The sequence below is a fragment of the Mercurialis annua genome, linkage group LG3 (genome assembly GCF_937616625.2).
Source record: "Mercurialis annua linkage group LG3, ddMerAnnu1.2, whole genome shotgun sequence".
Classification (NCBI taxonomy): Eukaryota; Viridiplantae; Streptophyta; class Magnoliopsida; order Malpighiales; family Euphorbiaceae; genus Mercurialis; species Mercurialis annua.
The window spans coordinates 1,404,209-1,419,515 of NC_065572.1; the positions used below are offsets into that span (position 1 = coordinate 1,404,209).

Below are 15,307 nucleotides of genomic sequence, written 5' to 3' on the forward strand. Positions count from 1 at the left end.
GTCGGTCTGGGATAATACATACACTACGACCGGCAACATGTAGTATCGCAGCTTGCAGCATGTGAAGTACAGGCATAGACACATTTTTTCTATGTCGGTATAGCGAATCTCTGTGTCCGTCAATCCTCGGCTTAAGTAGTAGACTGCTCTCTCGACCCCATCGTCCTCTTGGGCGAGCATACATCCTAGGGATTCGTGTGCAGCCGATAGGTATAGCAACAACGGCTTATTCGGCTTTGGAGGGGTCATTACCGGAGGTTTCGCCAAGTATCCTTTCAAATCGTCAAACACCCTCTGTTGCTCGTCCGTCCATATCCACTCATCGGTCTCTCTTCCCCTCAGCAAAACACTCCAGCTGCGAAGTCGGCCTGCTGTGTTTGCTATGAATCTTCTTAAAAAATTGATTTGACCGATGAGCCTCTGGAGCTGCTTCTTGGTTTTGGGTGGTTCAGCATTGATAATCGCCTTGGCTTTGTTCTTATCTATTTCTACTCCCCGCTGGTGAACCAAGAAACCCAAGAAGTTTCCAGCCGAAACGCCGAACGCGCATTTTAGAGGATTCATTTTTAACCCATTACGTCGTATACGCTCGAAACCTTTCCGGAGATCGGCCAAATGAACTTCGCCGGTGTTTGATTTGATTACGACGTCGTCGATGTAGACCTCAAGGCATTCAAGGCCTCTGAACATCTTATTCATCGCCCTCTGATATGTTGCCCCTGCGTTTTTCAAGCCAAAGGGCATCACGACCCACTCGTACGCTCCGATCGGCCCGGGGCATCTAAAAGCCGTTTTGGAGATGTCCTCTTTGCTGATTGGAACTTGGTTGTACCCAGAGTGAGCGTCGAGGAAACTGAGTATTGTGTGTCCGGCTGCCCTGTCAATCAGCATATCGGCCACGGGCATTGGGTATTCGTCTTTGGGCGTGGCCAGGTTTAGGTTCCGAAAATCAACGCATACTCGTAGCTTCCCGTTTTTCTTCATTACTGGTACGATGTTAGAGAGCCATTCGGTGTATTGGGCTTCCCGAATAAACTTGGCATCTTCCAGCCGCTTAATCTCATCTTGTATGAGCGTATCCACTTCCCTGGACATTCGCCGGGGAGGTTGCCGAAATGGCCGAAATCCGCTCTTTAATGGAAGCTTATGTTCGGCGATATCAGGATCGAGGCCCGGCATTTCTTCGTACGACCAGGCAAAACAATCGCGGAACTCAATGAGTAAGTCGATCAGTTGCTCTCTAAATCCTTCGTCCAGTCCTGCGTTGATGTATATGGGTTTGGGCGATTCATCTGTCCCCAGATTGATTTCGAGGAGGTCGTCCTGTACTTGGGCGGGATCATCTTCTAACTTCCCGGTTGCCAATCGTATGTCCCCGATCCGCAGCGATCCTGTTGGGTCCTGCTCCTGGTCCTCATAGATGCATTCGGCCGAATCAATATCATACAGCGAGGTTAACTGTCTAATCTTTTCCCTCAATTCTTTATGGCGTGCTATCATTTTGAATCTTTGAGGATGGTGGATCGGCCTTTGCCCCCGAGGGTCACTGATACCGGCCGATCCGAGTTAACAAGCAAGCGAGGAACGCTCGTTTCCCTTTTCGAACTAAGGGATTGTATGTTGCGCACCTCTTCATCGTACAAACGTGCTTCGAGCACGTTATGGTCCTCGCCAAAGGGGTTGGGGTCACCCTGTACAACTTCGGCCTCGCCGTCATCCCGCCATATGAAGAGCATCTGATGCATAGTTGAGGGTATACACATGTTGGAGTGTATCCAATCGCGGCCGAGCAAAATGTTGTAGTTGCTCCGGGCGTTGACCACAAAAAACCCTTCTTCGGTTTCTACTCGTCCTACCTTGATTCTGAGGGTAATGTACCCCTCGGCCGGCGTCTCGCCCCCTGCGAAGTCAGTCATGTAAACGTCGGTTGGGTCAAGCTGATCCCGAGTTATGCCCAATTTCTTGAGCATTTTCGCCGGTAGTATGTTGACACCAGCCCCGTTGTCAATGAGGACTCTGTTAATTGATACCCCGTTTAGATCGGCCTTGATGTATAGCGGCCGAATATGCCTGGTCATCCTCGTTGGAGGTTTACTGAGGGATACTACCGCGGTATCATCGGCACTATCTCCTTCTGGTACGATTACATCGCCTTCTAACGTTGCCTTCTGCCCTGGTTTACTTCTGTACGAGTTGGGAAGCGTAACTACTTTCACTCCGTATTCGTCCCTTACCACCGGGACCCAGGCTTTCAACATGCCTTTCTTGTGTGAGACGACGACCTCGCGGTCTCTGGGCAATCTTGCTTTAAGCTGGCCATCGTGGTGCGATACCAGTACGTCCTTGTAGGACGATCGGCCGTTGGAATTTTCATCATCCTTGTGAACTACTGCCGCAGCAGATACATCGGCCGCTTGTTTTTCGATCTTCGGTATCCACACCTTCCTTACCTTGGCATTTCGCCTATCAGGTGATTTGGTGTCCGCGTCGGCCTGGTTCCTTGCCCCCAGTCTCTCGGTTATTGGCCTACTCCCGTGCTGCTCCCTGGGAGCCGAATCTGCCCCGTGATTCGCCCGCGACTCTTGTCGCAGCCTTTGCATTCGCCTCTTCTGGGTTTTCGTCATACGAGGGGTCTCCTCCGTTGGCCGAAATATCCTCTTGAATACATTAGTGGCAGGCCTCCGTTGTGGCTCATGCCTCTGCCACTGTTCTGTGGGCGATTTTGGTTTAAAGGTCTTGGGATGCTTCCTCGTGTTATCGCTTCCCTTGACTTTAAAACACGTACTGTATGATGGGCACGTCATATCTGCAGTAGGCGAGTTATATCGCTTCCTCTTCTGTTGTTGAGGTTGCCTTTTTTCTCCTCGCCACTTAGAACCATCGGTCTCTACTCTTGGCTTGGGTCTTCTTGGATTCCACTTGCTCCGTATCTGCCCTTGCTCCAGGTAGCTATCAAAGTGAGGCCGAACTGTGTTAATAGCCACGTATTTGGCATCGGCCTCTTTCTTTGTTGGGAACAAAAGTTTCCCTTCGTTAATCGCCTTCTGAACCACGTTTCTGAAGTTTACGCAGTTGTTCGTACTGTGCCTCCAGGAATTATGGTACTTGCAATAATCCTTACCGACTAGCTCTTCCGACGGTGGAATCGTATGTCCTTCGCTTAGGGCAATCTGCCCATCCTTCAGCAGGGCATCGAATATGTCGTCGGCCTTAGTCAAGTCGAATGAATACTCTTTTTGTACCACCGCGGTCTTATTCCTTTTAACAAAGCCAGGCTTTCGCAAGGCCGAACATTCCAGGGGTTTCGTTCCCAAAAATTCGGCCATGTTGACTTCATCCTCGGAACCACTATCCTCGCTATCGGACACTAAGGCCACGTCAAGCTGGTCTTTGTAATAGGTCCCTTTAGATGCGCCTCTCCTCTGTTCTTTTTCCTGGAGGAGTCTTTCGTAGCTCGTCACCCTGTTCGTTAGCTCGAACAAGTCACGAAACCTGTGGCCCTCGAAGTGTTCCCTCATGGCGAAACTCATCCCTCTTACCACCATAGGTACGCAATCGGCTTCTGACATTTTGGTGGAGCACCTAGTCCTGAGATTTCTAAATCGGCCGATATACTTTTCTGCCGACTCACTCGGTAGCTGGGAGATTCGGGCGAGGTCAGCTAGGGTGACATCAGGTGGTGCTCTGTAAAACTCTTCATGGAAGAGGATCTCGAGATCCTTCCATGTGTCCACCGAATTGGGCGACAATCTAGAGTACCACGTGAACGCCATTTTCGTCAAAGAGCTGGCGAAAAGCCGGAGCTTCCAGAAATCATGAGCGGCTGCTTCGCCGCATTGGGCTGAAAACCGGGCGACATGTTCAACCTTCGATTGGCCCTTCTCCTCGCCCGAAAACAAGCTGAACTCTGGCACTTTATACCCCCTTGGGAAAGGATATAACTTGTCGATCCAGTCTGGATACGGTTTCATGTACGATGGGCGAGGCATAGGCCGAAGGTCCACCCCGAGCCTTTCTAGCATGTCCACGAGTTGCCCTTGATTGTATATACTTGGATCGCCCCCCTCGGAGTACGATCGTTCGCCCGTGTTGGGCTCCTGGGTGTTGGCTCCAGTAGCTTCCCCTTGTGGTCTAGCTTCACCTTGTGGGTTGGACGAGCTTGCTCCCGGATGATCGGCCCTTCCTGAGAGCTCGGCCTCGTTCCTTGTTAAGAGCTTAACGGAACCATATGTATACCCCATCTTGTTGGGTTGTTGTTCGGCCGAACCACCTGGTTGACCAAAACGGCTCGGTGTTTGGTTCTGTTCGGCCCTTCTGTACCCTTGATCGTTGGCGGATTGCCCAGAGAATAATCGCCCTAGGTTCTCCATTGCCTTGTTGAGGCCATCTAAGTTCCCTTGGATCTGCCTCTGGACCGACGTTTGGTCGGCCATGATGTTCCTCATTACTTCGGACATCTGATGCATAGCACCGTCGAACATTTGCTTGTTCTCTTGCGCTATTTCGCCCCTCATGGCCGAGAAGTCGGCCTGTGATAAAGAAGGGCGAGATGGAGGAAGTTGGCGTGAGTAGTCTATCATGTCATCGGTCGCGTCGTCGACCTTGTCCTTAGGTAGGCTCCCCTCGGCGTCCGTTGTATTCGGCGCCTTGCTTGATTGGTTCACCTGTTTGTCCTTGGCCATGGTTTCTGCTCTATCCGAATCTGATTCGTCTACTATGTCACCTTCCTTCCGTTGTTGTCGGCGTATAGACCGAGCGTGCCTGGAATCGTCTTTAAAGTCCGTTTTTGTGCTAACCATAAACTGTTCCCCAGTGGAGTCGCCAAAAGATGTTCGCCTGGAAATATTCCGGAACTCGAATCTTTGAATTTATAATCGGGATCGGTTTGAGGTTTGATACTTTAACGAACCTATGCAGATATTCACAGGGCTTGTTTGGTTAAAGACACTTAACCACGTGATCTAAAAGATAATAACCTGGGAGTCACGGACTCAGGCGAGATTAATACCGAAAACTACTCCTAAATTAAAACAATCCGGAGATTGCGGGATAAAAAGCACTGGGCTTGGTTTTTGATTGATTGATTTGTTGATACAAAAATAATGAAGCTCTGAGCTATTTATAACTCCTCATAACTAAGACTCCTAATTCAACTAGGACTAAAATTCTAAAAGATAAAATACTCCTAATGAGTTACAAATTCCTATAAAACAGAAAAAACAATAAGTAAAAGACTTTCCGTTGGGCCCGAATCCCTTGTAAGCCCACATGAAGCTCCTATCCAATAATTATTTGGGCCGGTGTAAACAGAACCCAGTGATAACGATTAACCAAACCAAACTGAAAAATCAAACTAAAAAATATGGTCAACCGGTCTATGAATTTAAATTTAGATTTTAATTTTTAATTTTTAATGTTAATAATTTAAGTTTAGGATTTGGAGTTTTAAAAATTGTGGTTAACCAGTTAACCGGTTTATAAATAATACTATGTATTTAAAAAATGATATTATTAAAATACATTTTCTAATATATACACATAGAAAATTTAAACATAAAAATTAATATATACACAAAATATTTATATTTTAGAAAAATATATATATGAAAAAGTATTTTAATAGACCTTTATTTTTTTTAATTAAAATGGGACCGATATCAGGATTTTTATTTAACTTTCTATCTAATTTTTGTTGACATTAAGCCTCTAAATTGATTTGTTCGGTCAGAATTGACACCGTTAACACAATCAATAACGAAGGATCCAATATCTATAAAATTAAATATATAAGGATTAATTATCGACACATAGAAGTGTAGGGATTCAATATTAAAAACATGACAAGTGCATGATTAATCTAAAGATACATTATGCCTTAAACAAAACATGCTAAACCAGACTATTGGTGCAGCATGTTACCATGGAATGCAAAGACAGTGATTCACCTGAATGAGAGGATTCACATTTTCCTTGTTTAATTAGCTGACCTAATAAAATGCTTTCATGTTTATAGGTTGTTCAGTCTGCGATCCTTTATGTTTCATTGTTTGACAGTTATTTAAAAAAAATACTTTTTATTTTTATAGCGATTTAAACACAATTATTAAAATTTGGTCCAATTTTTTTATCTTTTTGACATTTTAGCATCAAGATATTTGTTCTTCACAAGACTATGTCTTTTTTACAATTTATGGTGAATAGAACGACACCAAATAATGATTATAGACTTAAAAAGCCAAAAGAAAAAATAAAATCTTGCTTTCTTATGCTAAATTTTAAAAGTTGTTTTTAAATCGTTTCAAACATAAAAGTTTATTTTTTTTATAAATACCCCTTTTTGATATTTTTGCGTTGCCCATAATAATTGCATCCAAATTGTTGTTTTTTTACATGTTATATGATATTTTACAGAGTTTAAGTATGCTACAAACAATTCTACTTGTGTGCATGATTGAGCATTAGCATAGGGTAGAAAAGTTGAATACTATTTTACTTTTATAAATCTAATTAAAATATTTAATTTCATAATCTTAGCACATATTTTAAAGGTCTACACTAATTACAGTATAGTCCATTTTGAAAATTATTTAATCAGCATGGTATATCAAAAATAGATTGAATTAAAATAATTATGAAAAGCAATCAAATATATAAATTTGGATTATTAGTATATAGTTTTCCATTTACTATAATTATTGATAGGACAAACCAATAAATTTAATAAAATATTGAATCATTGTGTGTTTTTAATATGGTCTTCAGAAAGTTTTGAGAGTAATAGACAAAAGAGAGATGTGGAATTAATGTATAAAAAGGAGAAAGAAAAGAAGTTGAATGAAGGCACATGGATGCATGTGAAATTAGTGGGTAGGGCAAGAATAGTTTAAAGAGAGCCAACACAAAACAGTGTTTTAATTTAAAAAAAAAATACACAAAATTTATGTGGTCCATAATTAAAAATAATCATGATGACTAATTTGGCTCCAAATGCCAATTAAAATGAGCAACCCACATGTCTCATTTTCAGAAATAGACAATTGGATTTTCATTGTAGCACACGTACACGCCTTTCCTCTTTAATGTGAAAATGAAATTCCAATAATTAAGCCTTTGTTTAGACCATAATGTTTTGCTACTTTAGAACAACCGTGTCTGTATTTTTCTTAATTGGTAGGGCTACTTTGGTTTATAAGTAGTAATTAAGTCTAATTAACTTGAATCGGTAAATTATAACTCAAATAGTACAAACGTTTAAGAGTATTCTATCAAAATCGTAATTCATTTTCTCTAATATATACTCTCTTTTCCTATAATAATGAAAATCTAGTTAATTTATCATAACTAGATTGGATAATTGAACTGAATTAACAAATTGATTTTATGGACATCCCTAATCTCCAATTAAATTCAATTATTCTCAATGTAGTTCAATTCAGTTCAAATTAAATTTAAATTTAAATTTAGTCTTGTATAATTTTGTTATTATTTTATTGTAAGCGCCATATTTGGAAAATGTATTAATACAATCCATCTTATAATTGTAGACAATTAGGGTGATTGATTAAATTTAAACAAATTATAGTTATAATGGCATGTTATAATGGGGTTAATGACGTTTTTGCAATTAAAATTAAGAAAATTTCTTAAATTAGGACCTGATTGCATATTTTTCTCTATTTGTGGCATCCAGACCGCGGAACACTTCCGCGGTTTATAACAAACCGCGGAAGTGTTCCGCGGTCTGTGCACGTGGCTCCACCTGGACGCAGGTGGAACCACGTGGACGTAAACCGCGGAAAGCTTCCGCGGTTTACAGTGACAGGTCACTGTAAACCGCGGAAGCTTTCCGCGGTTTACAGAGGGAATTTATTCCCTCTGACAGGGAATAAATTCCCTTGACCGAGTGGTTGTAGACCGCGGAAATTTTCCGCGGTCTACAACCACTATATAAGGGGGAAATCATTCCCCCTTCTCCACTCCACACTCCAAAAAAATGAATTTGGAGAAAATTTTAGAGAGAGAGTAGTTAGAGAGAGAGTTAGAAGGGATACTATTTTGGAGAAAATTTTACGGAGCCTAATTTCGGTGGCGGATATTATTTTGCGTGGCGGATATTATTTTTGGTGGCGGATATTATTTTGCGTGGCGGATATTATTTTTCGGCGCGGAATATTATTTTTTGGCGCGTAATTATCGGGTGAGTTCTTAAAATTTATAAATATATTAATTTTAAATTATTGAATATAGTTAGATTTAAATGATGTTTACTTAGATTAAAATAATATTTCAAATGTAGTTAGTTAATATTGTAGTTAGATTTAGTTCAAAATTTTAAAAAATATGTATTATAAAATAAATTAGATTAATGTGTAAATTTTATTAGATTAATGTGTAAATGTAATTAGATTAAAATAATGTTTGAAGTGTAGTTAGTTAATATTAAAGTTAGATTTAGTTTAAAATTTTAAAAAATATGTATTATAAAATGAATTAGATTTATGTGTAAATGAAATTAGAATATTGTGTATAAAATTTATAGGAATGAATAGAGTATATTAAAATTAGAAAATCGAATATATGAAATTTTTTAAAATATTTTAAAATTAGGTTGAAATTAGTGAAAATATTAAAATTTATTAGATTCGGAATTTACATTTAATGTAATCCATTTGAATTTACATTTAATGTAGGAATTAGTGAAAATATTAAAATGTAGTTAAAATTATATTTTTTTAATGTAGTAATGACGACAAATGCGCTGCCAGCCCTAAAAATTTATTGGGATGGTACAATATTATCGACTCCGGGTGGAGTGGATTATGTTTCCGGTAAATCGGAAATGGTTGAGCTGACGAGAGTAGTGAATTTTGCACAACTACAAGTCGTAATTAGAAGGGTAATTGGGCTGAACGATGCTGACGAGATAGTGAAGATTTATCTAAGAGTACCTCGGTTCGATGAACATGGAAGATTTCAAAAATATGATGGTTTTCCTATGGAGACAGATGTTCACATGGAAGCAATGTGGCGTAATGTTTCGCGGACGCCACAAATGAGGGTAGTTGAGTTTTATATTGTGTACAATCCGTTATCTCAAGTACGTGCGGATGTAGACGACTGTGCGGATGTAGACGACTGTGCGGATGTAGACGACTGTGCGGATGTAGACGACTGTGCGGATGTAGACGATGGTGATGATTTTATCTGGCAGCCGTACACTGATGATATGCTGGACACTATCCCAGCGTATTGTTTAGATGGGCGCGCTTTTTGGCGGGCCACGGTTCCACTTATTTATTTTCATATTGTGGAGTGGCACCAGGCAGACAGAGTTCTGCAGCAGTTCGGACTGCAGCAGGGTATTCCAGACGCCCCACTTCAGGACCACTCACTACACTCCCTTACCCTGAAGAGCAGCTCATCTTGGATCCAGACACACTCTCACTACATTCGTGTGTGGGACGACCGGCTCCGGTTTGTAATTTCAGGACAGCCCCTCCAGGACCCACCTCATTATCATTCCGAGTATATGGATTGGTTTCGGTATGTCACGCGTCGCTGGATCACACGACAGGGCGCTGAGCTCGGAGCACAGGTATTTTTTTAAATTATACGTTTTTCAATTAATTAATCAATAAATTGTGGGTTAATTTTCTACTTTTTTTAACGTATTATATCGTTATTTGCAGGCCGATTTTGTGGAGCGTGTACGTAGGGATGCTCCTGTTGACACTGAGCTTCGGCGGTTCGCAGCCAGCACACAGAGAGGCACTAGAGAGGACCGCCGTGACGTTACATCGCCCCCTATCGAGCCTTCTATACCGCCGCATCGACTACCAGTCATACCTGACGCGCCGATAGATCCGACTACACTGCGACATCGACGGCGACAGCGGCGTCACCCCCCAGCACCACCTCAGCGTCCGACTGATCCTATGCCTCCCCCAGTGGTTTTTCATCCTTTCAGAGGGCATTACTATTACGCGGGGTCCAGCTCTGCACCGCCGCCCTTTTCATCGGGTCCTCCTTCTTCTTCTGGCCAGTTTTACGGGGATTCGGCACATCACTATTTTCAGGGGTCGTGTTCATATCCAGTGCCACCAGGACCTTCTTCGCCTTTTGTTCCACCGCCGCCTGCTTATGTACCACCTACGGTGCCTCCTTTTCAGGTGCAGTGGGATCAGCCTACACAGGGTACACAGGACTTTCCAGCTTCACAGGGACTTCCACAGACACCTGGGACTACAGACTTTCTGGCATATGGTAGCAGTTGGTTAGGTCTAGACAGCATGGAGGCGATGATGTTCCGCCAACAAGGAGAATTTGTTACCCCGCCACCAGCTACGACGAGTACGGCCATTCCACAGGACCAGCAGGGTGACGACGGAGCCGACGACGAGGAGGGCGATGCAGGAGAGGGAGATGGTGATGGCCGCCCAGGTCGACGTTACCTCACCATCAGTACAGGCCGTCGGGCGAACCGTAACAGAAACAACTTGCGCTCGAACCTCCCGGTCACTAGCAGATATGACGATAGGACTCCTAGGTGATTTCTTTTTTGTACTTTGTACATTATTATCTGATGTAGTATTCTTTTTTAATTTGAAATTTTTAGTTTATTAAATATGTTATTGTTATGAAGTATAAATTATATTTGAATATTTGTTAATATAATTATTTTGTAGTATTTTATAAATTTATTTTTGTAGAATGTTAAAAAAAATTAACTAATTCAAATGTTTTAAATTTAAAAAATTCAACAATTCAAACGTAAATTTTTTTTAATAAAAAGTTTTCTCATTTTTAAATTTTTATTTAATTTTTTTTTAAATGATTGGGAGAAAACCTCCCAATCATTTAAAATAAAATCAAAATGATTGGGAGAATTTTCTCCCAATCAGTGCAGCCAGGGAATTAATTCCCTGGCTGCACAAAAGCAAACCGCGTAACACTTACGCGGTTTGCCACGTTGGCAGTGCAAACCGCGTAAGTGTTACGCGGTCTGCTTTTGCCTATGTGGCTCCTCCAGCGAGGAGCCACGTAGGATAGACCGCGGAACTGTTCCGCGGTTTACATAAACCGCGGAACAGTTCCGCGGTCTGGTAGCCATAAAATGGGAATTTTATCATTTTGATTCATAAAATTGGAAATAATTAACAAAAGTCCAATTTATTGGTCATTAACCCGTTATAATGTTGAAAATCACATGGGAGGCAATAGAGGTCGGTGCAGTTGAAACTGTAGGCCCACTCACCCACATGAACCTGTGTTTCTCAGTACTCACTGTTTTTGGACTATTCTACTCATTTTCTATTTCTGGGCTTAATTATTTCATTTTCATTTTATCCCATAAATTAATTTATTTAAAATATAATAATAATAATTATTTATTATTATTAAAATTATTTCTCCAATAAATTTTTCACCTACTAAATGCTGCCAATTTATCTTCTTAATTTTTTGATAAATTATAAATTTTATTAAGCTAAAATTTACGTAGATACATAAATAAAAAAAAGATCAAAACCAATTTTGTTAACGAAACATGCAAACTATTATTCACAGACTATCATCAATTAAAAAACTGGTTCTACTTTTTTTTAACGACAATTGAATTTCTTCAAATAACTTCAAGTGTATTGGACTCGATAATAGAACCAATTTCACTTAGATATTCTCCTTTTAATTTTATATTTTAATTGAATTTCACCCTAATCTTCTTTAATCATTTTAATAAACTCAAAGTTTTAAAGTATTTGTCATTCCTGCAATTAATTTTCCAATCAATTAAGCTTTTAGTATAATTTTACTTATTTCATTGCCTTTTACAAAATTAGTTATTTTTTTAAAGATAATATAAAGTTAAAGTGTAAATTTGCCATCACATAATTCGCCGAAAATAGATGAAAGAAAAGTATATACAGCAAAGTTCATGAATATAATAATCAGAAAAAATTAAAGAAACAAATATTTAATAAAAAAAGATAATAAAATTACAAAAATAAAAATAAAAAAACATAATAATGAAAAGAAATGGTAATACCACCTGGCATGTAAAATAACTAACAAATTCTATAATTGACTATTCGCGGGGTCAACCGGCGACTCACCGCCACGGCCACCACTCGCGGCGAGAATCTCCACAAGTGCGGCCATAGCTTTGATCTGCATCTCCACAGCCACAATATAATCACTCGTTTCTTCTAAAATATTAGTAAACGACGCCTTCCGGCAACCAGGAACTAACCGGCTTAAAACACGCATTTTCTTATCTACCGGCGGTAATCTCTTCTTCTCTCTGGAAACCGCCGCCTCCTTTCTTCTGTCACCGGTAACTTTCACCTGTCTAACTTTTTTAACTCTCAACCTAACTTTTCCCGCCAAAATCGCGCGGCTCCATTTACTCGTACCTTTAGCAGCGACAGCGAGAACTCTATAGGCAGTGTCGCGGATTTTTCTACCTTTGACAGCGGGAGAAACGGCGGTTTCTGGCGTCGGAGATGACCGGCGAGATCTCCGGAGAGCTTCGTAGAGTTTAGAGGAATAGATCCGTTGCTCCGATTCAGTTCTCCATCTAGTTTTATTAATTGAGTTGTTATTATCAACGTCCGTTGATGACGTGGAATTATCGTGCGTTTCGTGTGTCAATTTTCTCCGTTTCTTCCTCTGATCGAATTCTTGTTGTGACGTGGCGGAATTGGATTGGATGATGCTCGTCATAGCTAGCTAGCTGAATATACTGTAGTACTGGTTAATGTAATTCTTGATTGGAATTTGAATAAGGTGAGAATCGAGGATTTGTGGCGGTGATTGTGGCGGCGCCGGCGGAGGAGGCGGCGGTTGTGGTGGAGGAGGAGATGTAGAGAGAGAGTGAGATAGAGAGAGAAGGAAGGAAGAATTAGTGAGGAGCAAAGAGGAGGGGGAGACTTTAAAAGCAATTCACGAGAAACCACGCGGCCTTTCCTTAATCACATTTATTCAGCTGCCTTTCGTGCTCTCATGTCTCTCTTTCTTTATCTTAATTTTAAGTTTTTCTTTATTTAGTTTTTAATTTTTTTTGTTTAAATTTAAATGGATTATAATATATTTAAAAATAAAAACGAAAAATTTTAAAAAATTACTTAAAACCCTTCATGTATATCATAATTTATAATTTACTCCCTTTTGTTTTAAATCAAACAATTTAATCTCTCACTTTCAGTCGACAATTTAGCCTCAGTTTGTTTTTGATGTTAGTTAACCAAGTTAAAATATTTAGAGTTAAATTAATTTAAAATTTAAGAAACAAAATTGTAGACAAAAATAAAAATGGGAGACCACATCATTTTTTTTATTTAGACTTTTGATTCAGTTGATAAACACAATAAAATGGAATATAAATCGTTAACAGAAACAAAAGTGAGAGATTAAATCGTTTGATTTTAAATAAAGTGACCAAATCATTTAAAAAATAAGGAACAAAGTGTGAATATGACATATGTGGGGTTCAGAGTAATTTGCTCTTAAAAAAATCATATGAGAATTTTATTATTTTATCGGATCACAACCGACTTTGTTCGAATTACTTAGAACAGTGACTATATATTAGATGGCACAATATTTTTATCGAGCAAAGGCCAATTTAGCTCTTGAACTTGTGTTTTAGAGTTAAGTGAATTATTTTTAATTTTGTAGTCAATTAAATTTTAAAATTTACATTTCAAATCAAATAAACCACTTTTAATATTTATAGTCAATTAGATCTCAAACTCTCCTAATTTAAAGTAATTTTTAATCTGTATAGTTTAGATGCGTAACTTATTTAATGTTGAAATATAAATTTCAGTAATTAATTGACTAAAAAGGTTAAAGGTGATTTATTTGATCCGAAATGCGAATTTTGAGATGTAATTGACTAAAATAATAATTGAAAGTGATTTATACGACAAAAAACACAAATTCAAAAGTCAATTTGAACATTTTCTCATTTTCTTTATTGAAAGGAAATAATAAACTTGATGAATATGCATGCATCTTGTTTTTTTATTTTGCAATTATACATTTATCCATCTAAAATTAATTGGCACTTGAAGATAAATATGAATATTAGACGGTACATATTTTTTCTATAAATAATATTGACTTTTATTTTAAAACGAAAATAATTCCGTCAAACAATCATAAATAAATCAAGTCTGACAAGAGACGGAAAAGATAGATTGGTTTAAGGGGTGTAGCAGTGAAATTGTGCTAAAAATTATGTTTATGTTTATTTTTATAATATATTTTATTAAAATTAATTGTCTAAATAATTTTTTTATATAATTTTAAAACAATATAAAAACCGCCTATTAAATTGGGTCGAAGAATTTATTATTTCCAATCCGATTTATATATAAAAAAACATGATGATATGGATAGTGATTGATTAAAGTAATACATGTTGTTTTAATTAGTGGACATAAATGGACAATTATGTTTGCTCAGCCATGACTTTTCACTAATGGATTCCTTATTATGTCAATGTCGTTCTCAAATTACCACTACGATTAAGTTTAGGTGCCAAAAACACTATTTATTGTCAAGTTAAAACTAATTTTTGGTGCCCAGAAAAAGAAACATTCCAAATCTTATTGGAATCAATCTAATTTTGGTTGGAAAAACTATTCATGATTTTTCTCATCTAGTAAATTGAAAGAAAAATAATTAAATCACCATTTGAATTAATGAATTTAAAATGGATAAATTATACAAATTTAATAAATTTTATGAATTTAATTAAAATCAATTGTGTGATAAAATAATTTTTTTATAGAAATTCATTAATTTTAAAATTACATCCCCTACTAATTTTTTTTGTATGAAATTGACTTAATTGCTTTAAAAATTATAAAATTTTAATATATTATTTCAATTTTAATAATCTATTGCAAATTATCATTGTTTTTACAATTTGAAATGCCTTTGTTAAGAAATTGTGAATGTGGACACCGATGTTTACATTAGCATTTTAATTAAAATTACTCAATTTTTTTGAATTTCAACAATTTAAAATTTAGTCTCCGACATTGTAAAAATTAGAATCTCGTGTTAAATTTTCAAAAATATAATTTTTATGATTTTAAAGCAACAAAACCTTTAAATTTCCATGTTTGTATGGATTAAAAGGTATTAAAATCGTTTTTCTATGGATGGATAATTGTTTCAATATCTCATTTTCTAAAATTATCCTTATAACTATATTAGTTTTATATATTATAACAAAGTCAGTAAATTTCACATTTTATATTTTAAAATTTATAAATTTTACAAAATTTACGAATTCATA

General features: G+C 38.0%; 2 protein-coding genes across 2 annotated transcripts; one reads left to right on the forward strand and one right to left on the reverse strand.

Annotated features, from left to right (window-relative positions):
* Window positions 1–7,828: 7,828 nt before the first annotated feature.
* Window positions 7,829–10,687, forward strand: LOC126671015 (uncharacterized). The gene is made up of 3 exons (XM_050364705.1): window positions 7,829–8,197; window positions 8,742–9,595; window positions 9,690–10,687. Exons 2-3 carry the CDS (start codon window positions 8,744–8,746, stop codon window positions 10,548–10,550), a joined length of 1,713 nt encoding a protein of 570 aa, XP_050220662.1. The 5' UTR covers window positions 7,829–8,197; window positions 8,742–8,743; the 3' UTR covers window positions 10,551–10,687.
* A 1,268-nt stretch (window positions 10,688–11,955) lies between these two features.
* LOC126671080 (transcription factor bHLH149) lies at window positions 11,956–12,963 on the reverse strand. The gene has a single exon (XM_050364778.2). It carries the CDS (start codon window positions 12,718–12,720, stop codon window positions 12,073–12,075), a length of 648 nt encoding a protein of 215 aa, XP_050220735.1. The 5' UTR covers window positions 12,721–12,963; the 3' UTR covers window positions 11,956–12,072.
* Window positions 12,964–15,307: the final 2,344 nt, after the last annotated feature.

What these genes read in the sequence shown, in the direction of transcription:
- LOC126671080 (XM_050364778.2), bottom strand. Translation starts at nt 12,720, where the DNA reads ATGACGAGCATCATCCAATCCAATTCCGCCACGTCACAACAAGAATTC.
- LOC126671015 (XM_050364705.1), top strand. Translation starts at nt 8,744, where the DNA reads ATGACGACAAATGCGCTGCCAGCCCTAAAAATTTATTGGGATGGTACA. An exon ending in GCGCTGAGCTCGGAGCACAG is followed by an intron (nt 9,596 to 9,689) that starts GTATTTTTTTAA and finishes CGTTATTTGCAG; the next exon opens with GCCGATTTTGTGGAGCGTGT.